At 55.1% G+C, this 23813-nt stretch overlaps 1 protein-coding gene across 1 annotated transcript; it reads right to left on the reverse strand.

Annotated features, from left to right (window-relative positions):
* Positions 1-586: 586 nt before the first annotated feature.
* Fam3d (FAM3 metabolism regulating signaling molecule D) lies at positions 587-20638 on the reverse strand. The gene is made up of 9 exons (XM_027951329.2): positions 20588-20638; positions 18263-18370; positions 15588-15614; positions 11443-11560; positions 10248-10306; positions 6620-6670; positions 4305-4389; positions 3042-3168; positions 587-930 (listed from the first exon to the last, which is right to left on the reverse strand). The coding sequence occupies exons 1-9, from the start codon at positions 20598-20600 to the stop codon at positions 841-843; spliced, it is 678 nt and encodes a 225-aa protein (XP_027807130.1). The 5' UTR covers positions 20601-20638; the 3' UTR covers positions 587-840.
* Positions 20639-23813: the final 3175 nt, after the last annotated feature.

The raw sequence follows: 23813 nt of genomic DNA on the forward strand, positions 1-23813 counted from the left end.
CTTCTACAAACAAGACGATAGGTCGGATGCAATGGCGCACGCCTAGGATCCCCGCGGCTGGGGAGGCTGAGGTAGGAGGATCAGGAGTTCAAGGCCAGCCTCAGCAACTTATCGAGGCCCTAAGTGACTCAGTGAGACCCTGTCTCTAAAGAAAATATAAAAGAGGGCTGGGGATGGGGCTCAGTGGTTAAACCCCTGTGGGTTCAATCCCAGGTACCGGAAAACAAAGCAAAACAAACAAACAAAAAAAACTTTACACAAACAAAAATAGTAAGTTGTGAATAATCTGTGTCCTCTCCTCTGGCTCCCCTGTCCATCTTCCACAATACCCTGGGTACCAAGGATTCCTTCATGCCTAAAGGAAACCCCTATGAAGCCGAGCTCCACTCCAGCTGTGGACTGGTGGATCCCAAGCTGTCACCAACCTGCCCACACCCACGGCCCCACATAGCTGAGTCTGGACCGATCCAATCCCAGGGAGAAAGGAGGCATCTCGAGGGGTCAGGGAGTCCACTCGAAACCAGCAAAAAAAAAAAAACAAAAAAAAAACCCAAACATTTAATTTTGGTCCAGTGTGGTGGGCAGCCGGTCCTTCCTTGGGACCAACAGCCGTCTGCAGTTCCTGGGGGGGGGACGTGTCTCAGGGTGGACATCGCAGGGCCATGGGGGTGTTGGCTGTGCAGCAGGAGGGGAGCCGGAGCGTGAGGACGGCCAGGACCTTCCATGCGGGTGGCTCCCTCCTCTTCCTCCGAGGTCGGCTCCCGCCAGCCCGGCGCAGCGTCCCTGGGCTCTGGGTCCCAAGTCAGCAAGAAGCTCCCTCAAGCCCCTGGCGAGGAAGCGCTAGAATACCTTCCGGGGCACACAGCCCTCCAGCTCCAGCAGGTCCGGCCAGCCGTCGTATTTATTTGTTTCCGGGTTACTCTTTAAGAACTAGAGAGAGAGAGAGAGAGAGAGAGAGATGGGTGGAGACTGCGTGGGACCCACGGGGGTACCTCTGCTCGGCCTCCTCACTGCATTCTCCCCATAGCCCCACTTCACAGATGGGGAAGCAGAGGCTCAGAGAGGGACCCTAAGTTGCCCAAGGTGTCCGAGCCCAGTGACTGCCCGCATGTCCTATGAGGGCACCGAGGCAACTTCTCCATTAGCCCTTCTAGGACACCTCAAAGGACAAGAATAATAAGATAATCCTAGCAATTCTTGAGCACTTGCTGTATGCCAGGCACCATGGATTTTTTGGGGGGGGGGGTACTGGGGATTGAACTCAGGGGCACTAGACCACGGAGCCCCATCCCCAGCCCTATTTTGTATTTTATTTAGAGACAGGGTCTCGCTGAGTTGCTTAGGGCCTCACTAAGTTGCTGAGGCTGCCTTTGAACTCGTGATCCTCCTGCCTCAGCCTCTGGAGCCCCTGGGATGACAGGTGTGCGCCACCGTGCCTGGCTGACAGGAGCCATTCTAAAGCACATTATATATTTAATCTGCACAAGAGCCCTAGGAAGTGCCTATGGTTACCATGCCATTCCACAAATGGGGAAACTGAGGCACAGAGAGCTAAAGTCCCTGCCTCTGGCCACCCAGGTGGTAAATGGTGGAAGCACTATGAAATATTAATGATTACTCATAAAGATATAAAGAGTGGGAAATCAGTTAAAATTGTGTTTGAAACGCTCAGGCTTAGCTTATGGAAGAAAAATGTTAAATGGAAAAATCTACCTTGATAATATTGAAACAGTTACTTAGAAAGAACAAAAAGAAAATCTTCTTCTTATTATTCTTTTGGTTCCAGGGATTGAATCCAGGGGTGCTTAACCACTGGGCCACATCCCCAGCCCTTTTTAATATTTTATTTAGAGACAGGGTCTCGCTGAGTGGCTTAGGGCCTCACTAAGTTGCTCCAGAGGCTGGCTCCAGAGGCTGGCTTTGAACTCAAGATCCTCCTGCCTCAGCCTCTGGAGCAACTGGGATTACAGGCATGGGCCACTCCATCCGGCTAAGCCTTTGGGTTTTTGTCTGTGAGTTAACAATCATACTGACTTTACGGTTAAGTACTAAATCAGAGCCTGTGCGTATCTTGCTTAGCATGTGCCTGAGCAGAGCAAGACTCACTGGATGCTAGTTTTTCTTATCATCAACCTGATTTTGCCACTCTCCTCCTCAATCCTCCCATAGCTCCCTATTGCCCTCCGGTCAGAGTCTGCCCTCTTCAGTGTCCTGAATCTCAGAACCACTGGCCCTTGGCCTTGGGATCTGGGCAGCAGTGCATGTCCTCACTTCATGCCAGGGAAGGCCTGGCCAGTTTTTCCCGGTTCCTGGAATCCCTCCCAGCTGGGGATGTCCAGAGAGGGGAGCTGCCTCTGGCAGGGGGAGAAGGCACAGCATTTCCCGGGGTGGCCTTGACCTCTGTCTCCTCCCTCCTTCCTCCTGTGAGTGCTCCTCAAACTCCACATCTGGGGACTGCCCAGATGCCACAGCTCAGGGCTACCCCACGGTGGTGACCTGGAACTCCATATTGGGGACCCTTCCTGACTTCTTCCACGTGCTCGGGTGGGGGTCCTGCTGTCCCCTCCTTGGGAGAAGCTCGCTCTCCACAGGGAGCTTAGGAGAGGACCCGGGGCTCCTCTGGTCCCTTTCCAGGTGGGGAGTCCGAGGTGGGAGGGGGAGGGGTTTGCCAGGCTCACACCTGGGACCCGGTGGCAGCTTTTCTCCTCCCTGTCACTTGCCCTTCCCTCTGTCCTCCTTCCCCTTCTCTTTCTGGGTACATTTCTAGACACCTTTGCGTTTACCCATGACCCACCTTTTACAGAGTGGCAGAGGCGGCTGGGGTTCGGCCTGTTGGCCCCGCCTGAGTGGGAGCAGATGGCCTGGGGCTGCCCTCCCCGCCGGCTCTGCACGGAGACTCCCTCCAACAACCAAGTCCGCAGACAGCGGCTGTCCTTGCCTCCCCGACCCCGCTCCCCGTCTGTCTGTCTGTCCATCCCTCCCTGGCATCCTCCAAGCCCTTCACTGCTCCCCCCAGGGGTGGGGGGCGGCCAGGAACCCACCTGTTCAAAGGGGCTTTTGTTCTTGAGGTCTCTGGCTCCTAAGAAGACCCAGCTGTCCCGGAAGCCCAGCTGCTTCACGTAGGAGCTGCCCAGGTTGGAGAAGAGGTACCTGATGTCCTCGTTCATTCTGCAGAGGACCAGAGAGGACCATGGGGGGGGGGTGGGATGGCTTGATGAGCACCAGGAGTTGGGCGCAGTGGCCTGTCATCCCAGCAGCTCAGGAGGCTGAGGCAGGAGGATCCCAAGTTCAAAGCCAGCCTCAGCGACTTTGTGAGGCCCTATGACTCAGCGAGACCCTGTCTCTCAGTAAAATATAAGAAAGGGCTGGGGATGGGGCTCAGGGGTTCAGCGCCCCTGGCTTAGGATGCAGGGATCCCAGACTTTCTCTCCCAAGGGTGGGGGTTGGGGAGAGGTGTTTGCAAACGTAATGCCTGTTCACAGGATGTCACAAAGAAGTGACTGAAAAGCAGAGCAGCACCTTCTCCCTTGACATAACCATTGCCAACATTTTAGCAGTCAGAGGGCCGGTTCCCGAGGGACACCTTCTGAGAAATGCCTTATCAGGTGACATAGTCCCTGTGTGAACCTCACAGAGGGTACTCACACTGACTAAGGTGACCGTGATGTCACTCAGTGACCTAATTGTCCGGGACCATGTAATGATCAGTTCTTGGCACCTGTCAGTCCATTTATTTTTTCTTAGTACAAAGGGGGAGCATTTTCCCATGTCCTTAAATATTTTCTGCACCATTGTGTGTGTGTGTGTGTGTGTGTGTGTGTGTGTATGTGTGTGTTTTTGGAAGAGGGGGTGGGTACCAGGAATTAAACCTGAGGCACTGAACCACTGAGCCACATCCCCAGCCCTATTTTGTATTTTATTTAAAGACAGGGTCTCACTGAGTTGCTTAGAGCCTCACTTTTGCTAAGGCTGGCTTTGAACTCGCGATCCTCCTGCCTCAGCCTCCCGAGCCTCTGGGATTACAGCTGTGTGCCACCGTGCCCTGCTACACGGCCATTTGTGATGTGGTGTATCTTCCCATGTGTATGTATAATAACGCATTATATATCACCATGTTGCAATTTCAGTAACCCGCCAGCCGTAGGTGGACGGGGGGCATTTCCTGTTTGTCGCTGAACCTCCCAGGACATCTCTGTGCACCTACCTGCCTGCTGATCTCCTTAGGGAAGGTCACCAGCAGATGGAGCTGGCAGGAGGGTGGTTTGTAACACCACGTGGCTGGGCAGGTGGAGTTTCCCACTTACTTGGTCCCCGGGTCATCGTAGGAGGCCACCAGCACCAGTGTGTCCCGTGGAATTTCCTTAAGGAATTTCACCAGGAGCTTGGCATCTGTGGGCAGGAAGAAAAGCGGGTGCTGTTCACCTCGGGGAAGTGACGTCCCCTCATTCCCCTTCTCACCTGGGGACCTAATGACCCAGGATTGGAAGCCAGGGGAGGCAGTGTCCTGGGGCAGAGCTTGCCGCAGCCCTCGTCCTCGGTGAGGGACAACATGAGCTGTGAGGGTCCTCGTTCAGGTGATCTGGGGTGGACACTGGTGTTTAAAAATCCCCAGGGTCCTGTGAGGTGCAGCCACATCACAGCCTCTGGTAAAAGGTCTCCCCCAGGGGACTGAGGACCTCTCAGGACCTCTGGGCTCTTCTGCACATCTCTGACCCACTCCTACGTTGGTTGATACTCAGATTGTCTGTGCTGAGCTGGAGGGTCCTCCACGTGGCCCCTGACAACCCAGACAAGGTAGGTGGCCCCTACTCTCTCCTGCTGCCCACGAGGCCAGGCTCATCTTGTGTCTCTAACACCACCTTGAACTTGTCCAACTCTCTGCTGAACAGGCCTAGGTTTGGCCCTGGGAGGTGCTGTGAGCTCCAAAATACACCAACTGGTTTCCATTATATTTATTTTTAAAGTTACCTTCCCTGTGTGTAAGTGATAATGGCTTTCTGCTTAGGGCAATGATAGAGTTTCCTTTGAAGATATTATTTATTTAGGTTAAAAAGGAAAGGAAAGGTGGCACAGGCCTGTCATCCCAGTGGCTCAGGAGGCTGAGGAAGGAGGATCTCAAGTTCAAAGCCAGCCTCAGCAAAAGCGAGGCTCTAAGTAACTCAGAGAGACCCTGTCTCTAAATAAAATATAAAAAGGGCTGGGGATGGGGCTCAGGGATTGAGTGCCCGTGAGTTCAATCCCTGGTTCAATCCTACCTCACAAAAAGGAGAAATATGAGCCACTCTAAAGGAAAGTAATAGCAATGCAGGTGGGATTCTGGATATAGCACAACTTGAGAAAGAGGCTCTTGAACTGCTGAAGTATGGGAAAAAGAGGCCTAGAGGTTAAAGCGGGGGGGGGGGGGGGGAGGCTACATCTGTCAAAAAAGGATGAGTGATAGCCCTGGTCATAGCTTCTTTGTAAAAGGTAAATGTGGCAATAACTTTGGACACACAGTAAATGCACTTAAATGGAATCACAGATTGTTAGCAGAATTTGCTACATAACTTGTGAAGTCCAGGCAAAAAAGAAAGCAGAGGGACTTTTATTTAAAAAATTATTAAGAATTTGAGGACCATGCCGGGTGTCGTGGTGCACGCCTGTAATCCCAGCAGCTTGGGAGGCTGAGGCAGGAGGATGTCAAGTCCAAAGCCAGCCTCAGCAACTTAGTGAGGCCTTGAGCAACTCAGTGAGACCCTGTCTCTAAATAAAATAAAAAAAGGGCTGGGGATGGGGCTCAGTGGTTAAGCACCCCTGGGTTCAAGTGCTTGTACCAAAAATAAACAAATAAATAAATAAATAATAAATAAATAAATATAATTTGAAGACGGTGATGGCAAAGCATCAATCCACAAGTCAAGCTGCCGGCGGGAACTTAGACGTCTGGTATCCTAGTTTGGCGGGGACAATGCTTGTCCTACCTAGCTGTGCAAAGGTAAGGGGGTCAGTCACTTCTAAGGGGCAACCCTGTGCACAGAGAAGCTCAAAAAAGCATGACCCTGCAGAGGGAGAGGAAAAGACCTCTGCAGAAAGGTGCAGGGTGTGAGCCTCAGGGAGGTCCTTTCTGGAGTCCTGTTCTTGGGTCCACTAGAGGTTCCTCCCTGTGACCTTGAACTCAAGTCCTGCTTTCCTGGCAGAGGTCGAGTGGGGGCACAGACAATGGGCTGTGTCCTCGTCCTTTCCAGTGCATGCCTGTCTGGCCCCAGCATGGTCATTTCTTGGAGTCCTCTGAGCACAGGCCGGAAGTTCTGGGTGTCAGGGCTGAGAACACCCAGCTCCTGGCCCCACCGGGCAGTCTCTGAGGTGTGTACTGGACACTGGCTTGATGACACTCTGTGCGGGTGGCCTTCTTTCCCTGTTTCTCTTTCCCACCCTGCTGTGGATGTTTCCTGGGATCTCCTGTCAAGGAAACCAGTGCACTGGAATCCTTGACTCAGGATCTGTGCCTGGGAGGTCCCAGGGGACACCACAGGACGGCAGCAGGGACAGCCTCAACCCCACCCTGCCTGCACCCAGGGGACCTCACCCACGGGCAGGGCTCAGCCCACCCCAGAATGTCAGTGTGGCCAGAGGTGCCTACCTCCGGAGTACATGTCGAAAGAGTCCTTTCTCACCACCTGTCCTGTGGTTCCTAGAGGGTAAGAAGAGCGGAACTGTTACTCCCTGTAATGGGAATTGTTCCACCTCCTCACTTTGCGGAAACTTGGTCCTGGGGAGCCTAAAGCCTAAAATAGAATAAGGATCAAATAAAATCAGGTCCTGTAAAGAGCATGTAGGACCGCATTAGGTGCTTAATTGTTGCTGGGCTGAAGCCAGGGGTGGTGGCGCATGCCTATCAACCCAGAGGCTCAGGAGGCTGAGGCAGGAGGAACTCCAGTTCAAAGTCAGCCTCAGCAACCTAGCGAGGCCCTAAGCAACTCAGTGAGACCCTGTCTCTAAATAAAAAATGAAAAAGGGCTGGGGATGAGACTCAGTGGTCGAGTGCCCCTGGGTTCAATCCCCAGGACCCACCAACCAACTAGCAAACAAACAAATAAATAAAAATATAAAAATTGCTGGGCTGATTCGAGAAGTGCAGAAACAGTGGTTGGGCATCTCTGGAAGAAAACAGAATCTAACCAACGTGAGTCTGAATTTTATCCTGCCCATTGCTAACACGGGGCTTCACGTCGTGTAGTTTTTGCATGTGTACAATGGGCTGTTGGAACCAGGTGAGGTTTCGTATAACAGCACAGGCACAAGGTGCATTTTAGCTGCAAAGCAACAATAAAAATAACGACGATCGTCCACGTTACTCCCACCTACACAGAAAACCTGCACCTCCAGTCCTCCAGCCTTTGAAGGCAAAGGGCTTTGCAGTGGGGCTGAAGGGTACTCAGTTTCCAGAGTCCCGGAACCTCAATGTTCTGGAGGGAAGTCGCAGTTCCCACTTTTCACCACTAGATGGGGGTGTTGCAGAGGAGATGGAGGCACGGTGGCGTGCTGAAGTCGGTGGACAGCGGCCGGCTAGCAGAGCAGCCCTTCCCATTCTCAGAGCCTTGCAATGTCCACGCAGGGCTTTTCCTGGGGGGTCCCTGGAAGTGATTGTGGGGGGATGGCATGGACTCCCGAAACTCCTTTTGCGATCTTATACATTGGTGGGTTTTTCTGGAATTGGGGTGTGTGGGGGTGCAGAGCATCAACTGCACTCAAATGCATCTCCGCCCACTGAAGGGCTGCTAAGAACTGTGGATCTTAGGTTGTGGCTCACTACACAGACCAGGAGCCTCAGGCCCTGAGATGATGCACGTTCCCACAGCTATCCTGCCTGGAGACATTCCTAGAGGAAGGAGGTGGTTCATCTCAGTGATTGCCATCAGGAGTTGCTCAGCTCCGGATCTGGCTGTGTGACCTCGGGCAAGTTGCTTATCCTTCCTGAGCCTGGCTAGTTCTTACCTGGTCAGTGGAGATACTGAGCACGGCTGGATTCTAGTGCAGGGAAAAGGTGAAGTGAAACAGCTAGGGCAGGGTGTTAGCTCTCTTTGTCACATATGATTTTTTTTTTAAATCTTTTTGGCTTTGTGAGGGGCAGGGAAGGGCCTCCTCATGGAGAGTGTGCAAAGGGATTCTCTCAGATGGAATCCCATTTCAGGGAAGAGAAGTTCAGATTCCTGGACTCCACGGTTTTCACCAGGTCAGCTGCAGCTGGAGCCACGGTGGGGCGATGGCAGTTGAGGTCCCCGGTCCTCACTGGTCGGGCATTCACACAGGAACATGGGAAGGTGACGTTGGATTCATTCCACTGTCTTCCTTACTCCTATTTCCTGTCTCTTCCCTGCATTCCCCTTTGTTGAATCCAGTGAACTTCTATTCTTCTCTCCTCTCTTGTTACTGTGTGTTAGCACCCCCATTATCAGAGAGAACATGCAGCCTTTGGTTTTGGGGGATTGGCTTATTTCACTGAGTATGATGGTCTCCTGTTCCATCCATTTGCTGGCAAGTGCCATGGTTTCATTCATCTTTATGGCTGAGTAATATTCCATGGTGTACATATACCACATTTTCTTTATCCATTCTTCTGTTGAAGGGCCCCTAGGTGGGTTCCTTAGCTTAGCTATTGTGAATTGAGCTGCTATAAACATTGCTGTGGTTCTTGCAGCCCCTTTGCTGAAGCCAAGGCTGTGGGGAATGGATGGGTTGCTCCTTAGCCGTCTTGCCTCTCTCCCTGCCCCAGCCAGTCTCTGGGCTCCTGAGAAGTTGGCCAGAGCCCCTCACCTCTGCTCTAGGCCTTGATCTCTGCTTGACCCAGCAAGTTTTTTTTTTTTTTTTTTTTTTAAAGGGAAAAATGGTTACCTCCAAGGGTAAAGGGCAGGGCCTTACGGTCACACCACACACAAACTTGGCATTTTTCCTTCGTAAGCAAATACCGTGTTATGGTTTGGATGTGAGGTGTCCCCCCAAAGCCCATGTGGGCGCGGCTGGAGGAGGGGGCATTGGGGGCGTGGCTTTGGGGTCTCCATTTGTCTCTGGAGAGTGGAGTCTCTCTCTGCTTCCTGGTCACCATGTGAGCTGCTTCCCTCCACCACACTCTTCCTCCATGATGTCCTGCCTCCCCTCGAGCCCCGAGGAGTGGAGCCTGCTGTCTGTGGACGGAGACCTCGGAAATTGTGAGCCCCCAAATAAATTTCCCCCCACTAAATTTGTTCTGGTCAAATCTTTTAGTCACAGCAGTAAAAAAGCTGACTAAACCCTACTCACTTCCCCATCTGCCCTGACCTTGGTCCCAGGAAGTGGCCCTTAAGGAGAAATGGCCCCCATTCCCTGAGAGCAGCAGGCAGGGAGGAAGGCTTGACTGGGGCCAGACCACCGGGTCCTTCCTTGACTTTGTAAGTCCTGCCTTCAGGCATGGCTGCCATTTGGCCTCCTGTCCATCCCCTGCTGGAGCCCGAATGATCATGAAGACCATGGGCCTCCCCTAGGGCCTCCCTGCCTCCAGCTTCCATATTCCAAGCTGAAGGGAGATTTCTGGAAAGGAAGGCTGGCCCCTCAGGCCCTGCTCAAAGCCTTTGAGGGCTCCCTCCTGCCTTGACCTTCAAATCACACTTAGCAGGATCCTTAGCTCCTCATTCCCAGGCCCAGCAGCCCCCCAGCCCCGGCTCTTCTCTCTGCCCGCTTTCAGGTTTAGCCACAAAGAGCCGGTGTCAATCACAGGCCCCGCCCCTCCCCTCCCTCCCTGTTCCTGCAGTGTCGCCTCTGCCTGGAAGGAGCCACGCCCACCTTTCTCTGGGCCAGCCCCTGACCACGTGGCTCTTTACCTCTGCCGGTCCCACCCCATCCCAGCTTCCTAGCTGGGTCACCCTGGGGTGGGGGGGGGGGATTGCAGCCAGGGCCTGTCCTAGTTCACATCTGTCCCCTGCACCCTGGCAGGGCCTGGCCCAAAGTAGCTGCTGTCCCTATTTGTTGAATAAAATGAATGAAGGGTTGTCCCCAAAGGCTTCATGGGGTGGGGGGGCGGTTTGGGCAGGGGTGGCTTGGAGGATGGGGTTCCATTTCCTAGGAGAAATGAATCCTCCTGGGGTAGACGCATGTGGCAAGACTTTGAGACCCTGGGTCCCGCGGGCCTCCCTCCTGGGGTCTGCGGGAGGCCCCCCCAGGCCGCAGGGTGAGCCACGTCTGCTGGAGGAAGAGGCCGACCTCCCTGGAGCCCAGAGCGTGTGGGGGGGACTCACCGTTCACCAGGGCGATGTTCAGGCCTCTGCCTATGTTGTTCTTCACGGGACTCATGATACTAACGACAAAGAACAGAACAAGGTGCAACATTTGGTCCTGAGCAGGGGACGCACGCTGCTATTGTGCTGGGGGCTCTGGGGGGCCCCTGGGGTGCACTGTAGAAGCATCTGGAAACACACGGACCAACCTGGGCCCTCTGTTTTCTCCGGGGAGCTAGAGCTGAGGCTAGACAGTGAGGAGTTGCTCAAGGCAGAACAGCCTGCTCAGGGAATAGGCGGGGTCCTTGTCTGGGACTCTGGTCCCCACAGGTAGCACCTCCCAGTTCCTGGGCCCAATGGCTGCACCCCTGTCTCCCACTGCCCCCTGGAGAGCTGATGTCTCTCTCCCAGGCCTAGACCCGCCTTCATTGGGCCAGCAGAGGTCCAGGCTGGGACTTTTGCAGGGGGTGATTCAGACAGGGAAACTCTCTGCCCAGTGGGGTGCTAGGCTGGGCTGATCAGTCACTCCAGAGGGTGGCCTCTCTTTCCAACCACACGGACAAGTCCATTTTCAGTAGAGAAAAAAAATGGCAGCTAACAGGTAGGAAAGCAGAGCTGCAGGTGGCCTAAGAGGGAGTCCCGAAGAGACAGTTTGAACCCTGGATCAAGCTGCTCCTGAAGCCTGCTACCTCTGGCCTTTTAGACACAGGAACCGGTAAGTTCCTTGTTTCATCGAACCGAATTCTATTTGGGTTCAGAATCCTGACCCATTTGACGTCTTTTGGAGGATGAACTTCTGGTCGCAGGACTTGACTGTACCTGCTGGAAGCGCCTGGGGCCTGCTACACCTGGCCTTGCTCATGAACCCTTCCTTCCCACAGGCCTCCCCTCTCAGAGGAAGCCCAGCAGCGTGGCCTGTAGGCCTGAGTTCTAATCCTGCTCTGCCTTTGGCTTGGCAGGTGAGGGGGGCGGGTGGCTTTCCTCTGTTTAACAATAGGGACAAGACCAGCCCCACCTCCCAGGGGGTGGGGGAGTCAATGAGATAAGTTGTGAAGCAGGGTGGGTGGGCCTGGAGATCTCTGGATGATTGGCACACCAGGAGTGACCGGAAGGCTGGCCTCCAGGCCTGTTCACTTGTACCCTGTTTTCTAATGAATAAATGAAACACAAGAAAGGAAACACAGGTCCCCCCCCACCCCCCACCCCGGGTACTTACATTTGGTTTTCAAAACACATGGAGGGACCCACCACGTTGGCGGCCCCACTGCAGATTTTGAATGCAAAGTAGTTGGTCGGGCAGGGCTTGCTGAGGCCGCACTTGGCCTTCTTGGTTTCTGGGGAGGGAACAGATGACACTTGGTGGGCAGGGGCTTTGGGCAGGAACCTGGGGGAGAGGAGCCAGGCAGGCTCAGGCACAAGCTTGGTGACTTCTGATCCCGGAGTCTGGGAGATTAGCTTCTTCTTGAGCTCCACAGTATCTCTGCTGACCCCCATAAAGGGGCACAGGACCCTGGCTGTGTGTCTGGCTACGCCAGAATAAAATCTCTGACTTTCTCCCCTAGCCTCGGCCCCGCTGCCTCATAACCGTGTGGGACGATGACAGGTGGTTGATGACCAGTCACCATGCAGAAGGGATTCCCTGGAGAACCTCTCTCTGGGACCACAGCAGCCTCATGGGCTCCATGAGGCCCCTTTTGACCATCTCCTGGGGGCTCTAGCCTGGAGGGTAGGGTGCCTCTGTCTAGCTGGGTTCCTTTGGGGAAGTCTTAAAACTCCTGCACCTCAACTGCCTCATCAGTAAAATGGGTAACCATGGTGCCTTCTCCCTGGGGCCTCATGAGGAGCCATGAGGAGAACTGAATCTTTCCTATTAGCTGCTCTCCGCGTGATTCCTGCCCCCTGGCTCATTTGCTGAGCATCTCCTAAGCACCAGACACTGGGAGACAACAGGGAATAGTAGGCAGGCGGTGCTGGTCCTCCTGCTGGGTGCTCGGAACCTGCTGGACACCCACCTTTTTAATCCCAGGGACTTGGGGGCTGAGGCAGGAGGACTGAAAGTTTGAGGCCAGCCTCAGCACTTAGTGAGGCCCTTAGTGGGGGAACATCTGGCAGGGGTGGGGGGCACTGTGCTTGGCAAGAGATGAGGAGGGGACCCCAAGCTGCAGATGCTGAGGCTTCACCCTCCCCAGGCTCTGTGCGAGTGATGTGGGTTTGCAGCTCGGCAGGTTCTGCTTTATCTCTAAGCACCTCCTGGAGGTACGGGGGACTGGTGAATAAACAGGGTCACCTTCAAAGGGAGCGCGGGGTGGGGCTGCCACTCTCCCCAGGCCCTGGGCCAGGTGGGTGGCTCTGCCACTGTGTGCTTTGGAGCAAACCCGTGGGCTTGCTGAGGGACCCCAGCACACACTGAGGCTTGCTGTGCCCGGCGTGGCGCAGGCACTTTGTGTTTATGACCTTGTTAAATCCTCCTGGTGACTCCTGGGCCTCCCAGGGAGCAGCTCAATACATCTTCCCTGGGCTGAGCTCAGGCCGAGAGGCCAAAGCAGTCAGCGTGGTTAGGGTCTCCCAGGCTCTTGCTGGACCAGAGGGAGGCACTCGGTGGATTGGGAGAATGTCCCCCTTTGTTGGGACACAAGGCACTGGCACCCGGCTAGAGAGCTGATGGGAAGGAGTGCTGCCCACACCGGGGTGCCCTGCTGGGTTTGGGGTCCTCTGCTAAGTGGGGAGCCCCGATGATGGGAGAGAAATGCCTCTCCTAGGCTCCCCCTCTCCTGGTTTCCGTCCACACACCTGCTGGGCATACCTGAGGGCGAGGCAGGCCACATCACTCAGAGAGCCGGGTCAGGGAGTGGGGACACCCAGGAGGGCTGTTCTGAGAAGCGAAGCTGGGGACAGGGTGCTGTGGTTTGGATGTGGGATGTCCCCAAAAGCTCATGTGTGGGACAATATGAGAGGGTCCAGAGGAGACATGACTGGGTTGTGAGAGCCTTAACCCACTGAGTGAATGAACCCCTGATGGGATTAACTGGGTGGTGGCTGGAGGCAGGTGGGTGTGGCTGGAGGAGGGGGCATTGGGGGCGTGGCTTTGGGGTCTCTATTTGTCTCTGGAGAGTGGAGTCTCTCTCTGCTTCCTGGTCACCATGTGAGCTGCTTCCCTCCACCACACTCTTCCTCCATGATGTCCTGCCTCCCCTCCAGCCCCGAGGAATGGAGCCTGCTGTCTATGGACTGAGACCTCTGAAACCCTGAGCCCCCAGATAAACTTTTCCTCCCATAAAATTGTTCTGGTCGGGTCTTTTAGTCACAGCCGTGAAAAAGCTGATAAAGCACAAGGCTTCAGGGTGAAGGTCCTCTTCTTCTCTGAGCCTTGGGGTCCCCACCTCCAGCCACCTGAGAGGCTGCTTGGCTCTTGGTGGGACCAGAGGGCCTCACCTGTGCAGAGAGTGGAGTTGGCTCTGGGCCCTGGGGACCACCCTGGGAGTTTGCCCAGAGCCTAACCGACTGCGGCTGAGTCCTGATAAACCTGATGTCAACAGCGGGGCTTCGGCGGGCTTTTCCAGAATTGATTTTCTGACCATCTAGCCTTCACGATCAGCCTGCTGGAGGTAGGAAGACGGCGCCTGTGGGTCTCAGCCCCTGGGGGCTGGATGTGCTCTCTGGGTTCTGGCCGCTCCAAACCCTGAGGCCCAAGCCCTCTGGGAACCTTAGCCTATTTATTGTTCAGGGCCTGGATCTGGGGGGCTCTGGGGGGCACTGGCTGGGTGGGGAGGTCAGTCAGGAACCTGGGGCTGCTCTCCTGCTAATCTGTGGGTGACTTGCCAGAAATATCTCCTGCTCTCTTGGCCAATTATGAAATCGGGGGGTTGATTTATATCAGGGTGGCCCAACGGGTTCTCTCCTAGATGTGAACTGGACCTATGTGGTAGGAGTTTGATGATAAAGCTCTTGAGGCTGCCTGAAGGCCTGGGGGAAAGGCTGCGGGTGCAGGGATCGATTAGTGATGTCTGTCATGGAAGTGGGCAGGGTGGGAGGACCCACGTGAGCTTGACTTTGCCATTCCCCCAGCAAGTGATGTCTAAGTGTCTGTTCTGCATCGAGACCCTGTGAGCCTCTGTGGCTGCTTCAGACTCTGACTGAGGAGGCTTTGGGGAGATGGGTTAAGGGCGTAGGGTGAGGGGTTTGTGTTCACTCTCATAATCTTTGCTCTCTGTAATTCCACAGTGCACCAGGCTTCTCCAGCTGGGAAAAGCCCCTCTTCAGCGTGACCACCATGTTAGGGTGGGAGATGGAGGCCCTAGAGGGTATGACCTCATGCAAAGAGATATTGAGGACCTGGGCCAGACAGGGTGGGTGGGTGGGGCGCTTGATTCCCACTCCCCACCAGAGCTCCGTGGCCTCAGCTGGGACATCTCACCTCTCCCAGCCTCAGTTTCCTCCCCTCCAGAAAGGAGATAATTAAGCTGAGCAGACCTGCAATCCCAGTGGCTCAGGAGGCTGAGGCAGGAGGATTGAAAGTTTGAGGCCAGCCTCAGCAACTTAGTGAGGCCCTAAGCAACTCAGCCAGACCCTGTCTCTAAATAAAATATAAAAAGGGCTGAGGATGTGGCTCAGGGGTTAGGCACCCCTGGGCTCAATCACCTGTGCAGGGGTGTATCTAGAATGACATGAGGCACCTGTGTCTGCAACCCAGGAAGCACCAATGGTCCTTACTGCTGTCATTGTCCCTCCCTCTCACCTCCTCCACCCTTGGGGAGCTCAGGGCCTTGCTGAAGCCCTATCCAGTGCCCGCAGTGGCTGGCATCCAGTGCTCTGCCCTCCCAGAGCCCTCTTCCCACTGAGCACATGACCTAGGAGCCCCGGGCATCCCTTCACCTGGGCCGTTGTCCTGGGGAGGCACTGCGTAGGGCCCCCTCCCCCCTGAAGCCTTCCTGGCCCTCTCCGGGTGGGGGGTGCCCCTCCTGGAGCCCAGAGCACTGTCCCCTCCTCTAGCAGCACACTGGACATTTCTACGCCACTGGACGGTCAGCAGCCTCCTGTTTGTCTTGGGGGACAAACCTGTGCTGCCCGGCCCCGCCTGGGTCACGGTCACAGTGATGAAGAGCACAGCACCTGCCCACAGGCCCCCAGCCAGGCGTGGTGAGGTGTGGCCGGGGCCAGCCAGGAAGAATGGGGACAGCTGGGCCGGTCCCTTTGGTGGCTGAGCGGGGGCCGCCCTGCCACAGGGCTTGGGGGGTGTCAGAAGGCACCACCGGCCCCGAGGAGCAGCTGGGCATGCTCTGGGCACCTGGGTTTCTTTGGGACCTGCAGAAAAATCCGCAGGGAACATCCTGCCCTGGGCAGCGGGGGGATCTGGGGACTCACCGATGATGTCCTTGGTGTCCTCGGCTCCTGGGGAGGAGAGAGTCTGGTTAGAGAGAAGCACTTTGACAGCAGGGGGTGGGGGATGGGGTGGGGTGGGGGGTGCTGGGCGCATGGGGAGGAGGGAATTTAAAATGGCACTGTCACCAGGCACATGGCACAGGCCTGTCATCCCAAGGGGTCATCCCAATGGCTCTGGAGGCTGAGGCAGGAGGATCTCGAGTTCAAAGCCAGCCTCAACAATGGCGAGGCACTAAGCAACTCAGGGAGACCCTGTCTCTAAGTAAAATATAAAAAGGGCTGGGGATGGGGCTCAGTGGTCGAGTGCCCCTGGGTTCAATCCCTGATAAAATAAGATAAAATGGCACTGTCCACATGGTCTGGCAGTCCCCCTTGTCTGAACCCTCTCTCGGGTGCTGCTATCACCTCTTTGCACACAGAGATGCATGGACACACACATACGTGGACGTGTACACACATGTGCACACGCACTTGCACACATGCTGGAGCACCCCCAGGCATACACATGTACGCGACTCGCTCATGTTTACAGACAGGCTGGGCCGGGCCCGTGGGACCCCCTGGAGTTTGGCCCTAGCTCATGCTGTGTGACCCTGTGTGATGTCTAACCTCTCTGAGCACCAGTTTCCTTGGCTGCCCATGGAGACCGTCATGGAGGTCTCAGGGGCTGTGGAGAGGGTCCAGTAAGGTCGGTCTGTAAGGGGCTGACCCTGCACCTGGGGACCACTGTGTGGCTGTCTGCAGTGACGACTGTCTGTGCTGGGCGTTAGGGACCTCGGTCACCTCCTGACACCGTATCTGGTACTGCCTCTCAGCTCTTGCTGCGGTTCCAGGTGGGGTCTCCCTTCACACTGGGGGTAAGTCCTAGTGGACAGGGCTCCTCTAGGAATGGCAGGAGGGAGCTCTCCTGTTTTAGGGGGTCCAACACATCCATGCACTTTCCATCTGGTCCTTAAGGGGGCTGCTCAACCTAGTGTGTCCCTGGCCTCTACCTTCAAGGTCCCAGGAGGAGCGATGACCCAGGTGGGGCCATTTCTCTGGAGTCAGAGTCCTTCCCTGTGTTGATATATTCCCTGGGCCCTTAGCAAGAGGAAGAGGGAGAGAGGCTGAGAGGGCCTTTTTTGCTAAGTTAGAAGATGTGCAGATGCACATCTGGTAGCCATTGTGCCTCCCTTGGAGAGAAAGCCCTCAGAAGTCGTCTCTACCCTGTAGAGATTAAGTATCAGTGAGCAGAGCCCAAGGATACAGAGAGACAGGTGTTGGAGGCTTTGTGGGAGCCACTGGATTCAGCCACACCTGAAGCCAGGTGTGGGTCCTTGAAATTAGTTTAGTTGACACTAGAGTTTGACTCCTCTATCAGAAAAAAACCCCTAATTTTCCAGGTGAATCAGGAGTTCTTAATTTCCTAATCTCTATGCCATGAATCCTTTTTGCTGGCTTGGAAAAGCCTATGAACTCCCCCTCAGAATAGATTTATCCCCATTTGCCTTGAGATACTTAGCACTTCCTTCTCCAATAGACTGTAAGTTATTAAATGCATAAAATAAAATAGATTGGATTACAAGGGAAACCAATGATCTATCAACATAATAACAACAAAAAATAATGTGTGCTATGGCAATACATGCGCTTCGATATTAATGCGTTAAATAATAAAACGGGGCTATTTGCACCCAGGGTAGGAGCCTTTGATGCCAAAGAAAGTCACCCTTCCAGTGTGGAACACTAGTGGGCTTTTTTTGTGGGGTGGGGGGGTGGGGCTACCAAAGGTTGAACTCTGAGGCACTTAATTACTGAACAGAACCCATAAAACCTCAGTGGCTGGGGAGGCTGAGGCAGGAGGATTGAGAGTTCAAAACCAGCCTCAACAACTTAGGGAGGCCCTAAGCAACTCAGTGAGGCCCTGTCTCTAAATAAAATACAAAAAAGGGCTGGGGATGGGGCTCAGTGGCTGAGCACCTCTGGGTTCAAATCCCAGTACCAAAAAAAAAAAAAAAATTGGATAAGATGAAGGACCTCAGACCCTCCTAGTGGGGTAGTCGTGTTAGAATCGGGGTGACTGCTTTCTGGCTGTCTTGGGAAGCCCTGAGCTGTCCTGGTCATCACTGCAGATGACACTGGACTCTGCCAATGGAGGGGTCCTCGGTGGCTCTGGTTTTCTCAAACACACGTGCAACCACACCACAGAGCTTGCACCAGTCCCTTTCGAAGTCACACTCCGCCCCCTCCTGGGGCATCCGTGCACCTTGAGGCTGATGTGACGCAGCCAGCTGGCCTCCTGCCTCCCCTGGCTCATCTACACCCCCACCCCCACCTGACAGTCCATCCATCCATCCACCCACCCATTTTTCTTTCCTCAATCCACCGTTTACCAGGCCCTTCCTCGGGGCCAGGGGCTAGGGAGATGGACAGACACATGGACGCCGTCCAGGTAACCTGCATTGAGGGAGGGGGCGAGGCCCGGCCGAGGAGCCCACTGAGGGAGGCCGTGGGACCGGCTGACCCAGGAGGAGCAGCCCGGCTGTGGCTGGGCGGTCAGGGAGCCTCCTCTGGGGAGGTGACATCTGAGCAGAGACCTGTGGCAGAGAAGAAGCAGGGCCACCAGGCCTTGCGGGCACCCATCTGCGGCGCCTCCTCAGGCAGAGGAGCCCACTCACCCATCCAGCGCGGCAGGCGGATGGTTTTGGTGCTGAAGCTGTTGGAGGAGTGAAGGAGGATCCAGGCGGCCACCAGGACGAAGGCCAAGGCCAGGAGGCGAATCAGACCTGCAAGAGCAAGAGGACCGTGCCAGGAGACCAGGCGCCCGGCCTCGGCGCCAGACCCCCCCCTAGACCCCCCCCAGGGCGACCAGGTCAGGAGACCCCTGCGTCCACCCTGCAGACCAGACGGTGGGACCGCGAGGTGACTCATGAGATGGTCAGATGGTGAGATGGTGCTGCCAGATTTTGGGCAGACAGTCCCCACAGTGACCCCTGGGGGAAAGACTTTAAAATCCGGCTTCTTGGGCTCCAAGAGACCTCCAGAGACGGTCTCTAGGAACGAGGCCTGGGAACCCTCATTATTTATTTATTTATTTATTTGGGTACCAGGGATTGAACTCAGGGGGCACTCGGCCACCAAGCCCCATCCCCAGCCCTATTTTGCATTTTATTTAGAGATGGGGTCTCACTGAGTTGCTTAGCACCACGCTGTTGCTTTGAATTCATGATCCTCCTGCCTCAGCCTCCCAAGCCACTGGGATGACAGGCATGAGCCACTGTGCCTGGCGGGAATCTGCATTTTATACAGAATTCCAGCAGGAGAACTGGAGGCAGGCTCTGGGAGATGAGCCCTGCAGTAGGAAGTCAGGACGGTGGCATCCAGGGCTCAGGCAGCCATGGTGCTGTGTGAGGAGCAGGAGCTCAGCCTCTGTGCTGGAGTCTGTCAGTCACAGAATGGACACAGTAATAATGTCCATGTCCTTGCCAATGGCGAGGTGCTAAGCAACTCAGTGAGACCCTGTCTCTAAATAAAAAGGGCTGGGGAGGTGGCTCAGGGGTCGAATGCCCCTGGGTTCAATCCCTGATAAAATAAAATAAAATGGCACTGTCCGCATGGTCTGGCAGTCTCTCTTGTCTGAACCCTCTCTCAGTCATGGGAGGCTGAAGTCACGGTTTGTTGGAGGGGTGTCATACTTATCAAGAGTAAGTAGGCTCAGCTGGATGCGGTGGTGCACACCTGTAATCCCAGCAATTTGGGAGGCTGAGGCAGGAGGATTGAAAGTTTGAGGCTAGCCTCAGCAATTTAGGGAGGCCCTAAGTGACTTAGAACTTGTCTCAAAAATAAAAGGGGCTGGGGATGTGGCTCAGTGGTTAAGCACCTCTGGGTTCAATCCCTGGTACAAAAAAATAAAAAAATAAAAATAAAAATAGGTCCGCTCTACAGTGACTTGGGGGATAGGAGTAGCTTCCCACATTTTCTATCAATTGCTACCACAGGTAACCACACCTGGACTTGCTCAGTAGCTCCAAGACAAGCCACAGCTCCCAGGCCTCCCCTGCCCATAGCCAGACTGTCCCCTGACTCTCCACCGGGTCACTGGGAGACCCTCCCACACATGGGGATGAGCCACACAGAGCTCCCTGTCCCACCCTCTTGCCTTAGAGGGACCTGAAAGTAGGTTCCATTTCAACTTCCTGCTGCCTTCAGAATTAAACTCCTCCAGGCCCAGGTCCAGTCCTGGCCCTCCTCTGCCCTCTCTGTCAGCTCCTTAGCCCTGAACTCAGCTCTGTGGCCTTGTAGTGGCCCATGGCTACTTGGTGTGGGAGTGGAGGCCCCCTGGATCCTGTGGGCTGGGGCTTAGGGCTGGGGATCCTTTGTCATCCTGGCCACAGTCAGTGTCCCCCGGGGGGCATAAGTTCACATTTGACAGTTTTCAGATACTTGACGATCTCAGCTCATCCTCACGAACCCTTGATACTGCCAATCACCCCCATTTTCCAGATGAGGAAACCGAGGGTCAGAGAGGCCCTTGCTTCCCCAGGACATTTGGCTAGTGAGTGACAGAAGTGGGGTTGGAACCCTGAGAAGCAAGCTGACTTCAACCAGTTCTCCTCGCTCCTCAGAGTCGCCCGGGGGATACAAGTGAGGCTTGGTGCCTCAGTTTCCCTACCTGAGCCAGGGTGAGGACTTCACCTTACTCGGGTCCGGCCCTGTGGTTGGAGGAGGTAGATATTTGGCCCTAGTTTCCCACCAGGTGTCCAGGGTGGGGTCCCCCCCCCCCCCCCGCAGTCCCAGCACCTGGGGCCATGGTCAGGAAGTTTTCCGGCTCAGCGGCAGGGAGTTCCCTCTATACTCTCCCAGCCTCCCCCTGCATTTCTACCTGGGCCTCTGACAACAGATTCGCCACCTTGAACCCAGGATGGGCAGACGTGGAGGTCAGAAAAAAACGACTCTGAAATGAATGTCATCCTTAACCTCAGCACCCTCGACCCCCCTCCTACCTGTGGCTCTCATTGTGTCCGGGAGCCCAGAGGCCTGGGGTCAGCCTAAACCTGTGGAGAGAAGAAGGTCCAATCAGAGACTGGCATCTGGACCCTGAAGATGACCGGGGCCTCTCGTCAAGGGAATCTTCACCCCTCGGGTGTCTCCTTGCTACCTGCCACAGAAACAGGGTAGATATGCTCCTCCTTCCCTCTCTGCGACCACCTCCTCCCACTCATGACCTTGGAATTTTAGATCCAACTCATCACATCGTTTTTTAGTGCAGAGGTTGGAAAGTAGAGGAAAGAGTGGTCTGATAGGCGTTGTTCCTTGGAGGATTTGATTTATTCATCCATCCTCCATCCATCCATCCATCCATCCATCCATTTATCCTTCCATCCATCAATCTATCCACCCAACTACCTATCCATCCATCCATCCATTTATCCATTTATCCTTCCATCCATCAATTTACCCATCCATCCACCTATCCATCCATCCATCATCCATTTATCCTTCCATCCATCCATCCATCCATCCATCATCCATTATCCTTCCTTTCTCCCATCCATCCATCCATTTATCCTTCCTTCCTTCCTCTCTACCATCCACCAGTCCTTCCATCCACTTGGCACTTCCTGCCCCCCACTCTCCCATCCCAGTCAGCTGGCCCAGAGATATTGAAGGAACCGGCCCAGTTACTCAGGGAGTAGGAGCTTCCGAGGTCTTGGCTGTTGTACCAGAATGAAGACTCTCGGGGCTCACCCTCTCCAGGTGAGTCTGTGCCGGGCGCTGTGGCCACATCATCTCCTGGGGTCAGGTAAGGAAGGCGCCGTGTGGTCTAGCCTATGGCCATGTAGCTTGCCTAGGTGAGGCCAAGGTTTGGGATGCAGATCTCCTGCTACTGAATCCCCAACGCTCCCCACAGGGTCCCAAGGCTGGTACTGGATTCCAAACTGAACTTGGGCAGTTTCCAGAGTTCTGGGCAGGGGCTGGGTCCTACTTCTCCCCCTGTCCCCAGGTGCTGGGCTGTGACCAGTGAATGATTCCACAGCTTTGAAAGCTTTCCCTGGTGTCTGTGGAGATTTAAGAGCCTGGAGGGCAGGCCTGGGGGTGACTGGGCTGGGGGTGCTGCACTCGGATCTGAAACTTTTGACAGACAGCTCAGAGCCCCAGGCCCCAGGCCTCGGGCAGCAGGTGGCCTCCATCCACCTGCCTTGACTTTACTCCTCTCCCATGGCCCCTTCCCACCCAGAATCTTCTTTATCCTAAAGTCCATCAGACATGGCCTCCAAAGTCCAGGCACCAAGGACTCGGGTCAGAGCCAGGAGACCTGAACTTAGCCCTGGCCCGGCCCCAACAGGCCCCCTTCCCCGTACCCACACTTCTCTCAGCGCCCCTGGGCCTCCCCACCTGGACGTGGAAACCCTCAGCTGAATCAGCCCTTCTGATTTCAATAACAACATTTTTCCTTTTGCAAGTTACAAAAGCACCCCTCCCTGCCTGACCTTCCTCCTCTGAGGTCTGGCAGGTTGTAAGTCTGAGTTGTCACCCGGCCTTACCCACAAACAGGTTGTTGTAGAACCTTAACTTCCTGAAAGTCAAATTACCAACTTTTTTTTTCCCCCCTTCTCAGATACAAAAATATATTAAGATTTTGGAAGTGTTTGGGATGTGACCTATAGCCCAGGATCCCTGGCCCCCTGGATGAGACTTATAGGACATCTTGGGAGTCCCCCACGCACGGAGGGACCAGGATAGCTGTGGGGACGGATAGGAAAGGCGGTGGCCCACACTTATAATCTCAGCAGCTTGGGAGGCTGAGGGAGGAGGATCGTGAGTTCAAAGCCAGCCTTAGGAGGCCCTAAGCAACTCAGTGAGACCCTGTCTCTAAATAAGACACACAAAAGGACTGGGGATGTGGTCATGCGCCCCTGGGTTCAATCCCTGTACCAAAAAAAAAAAAAAAAGAGTGGGGTGGAGAGAACAGGGAGCCTTGATAGGTACAGAGAGAGAGAGAGAGAGAGATTGATTCAGAGACAGAGGGGAGACCCAGGGACAGAGTGGTCCTGAGCACATACCTGGGCAGGGCTAGCCTCTTGCTGGCACAACCATGCTGAGCAGGACTGTGGCTTCAGGGTGGGGAGGGGGAGCCGTGGCAGGTCCTGTCTAGACTTTGAGGGCTCCCCTCCCGGCTGAGTCCCCCGCTGCCCGCCTCGCTCCCGCAGGGCTCCCTGCTCTCTGGACCAGCCCCCTCTGGCAGCCTGTGGGTGCTGGGGGTGGGCGGGAACAACACCTGGGAAAGGTACACAGGGTGGGGCAAGAATTCCCATAGCAGCCACCAAGGCCTGAAAAAATTTCTCTCCTTGTTCTAGCCGGAGATTGTCACAACCTGTTATTCGGGTTGTAAAGGTCCAGGAGAAAGTCCTACTGCCCTCGGCTAGTCCAGCACAGACCGGAGGGCTGGGGGGGGTGGGAGGGCGGGGGGGGGGGGTGGGGGTCATGGTGGGGGGAGGGGGTCATGGCGGGGGGGGCGTGGTCATGGCAGGGGACAGGGGCCACGCTGCACCTTCCTGAGGGGGGAGGCTTTAGCGGGCACTCACTGTCCCCTCCAGCCCTTTTCTGATTTCTGGCTGCAAGTCAGCCCTGTGTCTTAGCCCCAAGCCCTTTTCCACAGGGGGCCTGGTGTCCTGCAAGCCTAGGATTACTCTGAGGATCAAGGAAGTACAGTGTAAATATTTGGAAGGAATGGAGATTCTTGCAGAGCCTTGGAAGGTGAGGAGGGTTAACCACCAGATAAGAGATGGAAACTAAAGTTCAGAGAGGGCAAGCAGCGAGTCTAAGGCCACACAGCCAGCTGTGGATTTCATTCCTGAAGTTTCCTCTGAGCATCTGTGGGGAGCACTTGGGGCTCCAGACATGAGGGATATGGCTGTGAGTGGGCCACACTTTGGAGCGTCCCTGGGCCTTTTTACTTGCCCCAATACTGGTCCTCTGTTTCTCTTTCTTTCTTTTTTTTTTTTGGTACCTGGGATTGAGCCCAGGGGCACTCAACCACTGAGCCCCATCCCCAGCCCTATTTTGTACTTTATTTAGAGTCAGAGTCTCACTGAGTTGTCTGTGTCTGCCTGGCTCTGGGCCAGGCATGGCTAAGCCTCAAGGCCACTATGTTCAGAAGGATCCAGGAAGCAGGAAGAAGCTCATCCTGACCCCTGCAGGGCCACGGAGAAGCGTCTCAAGGACAGG

The sequence above is a fragment of the Marmota flaviventris genome, chromosome 1 (assembly GCF_047511675.1).
Source record: "Marmota flaviventris isolate mMarFla1 chromosome 1, mMarFla1.hap1, whole genome shotgun sequence".
Taxonomy (NCBI): domain Eukaryota; kingdom Metazoa; phylum Chordata; class Mammalia; order Rodentia; family Sciuridae; genus Marmota; species Marmota flaviventris.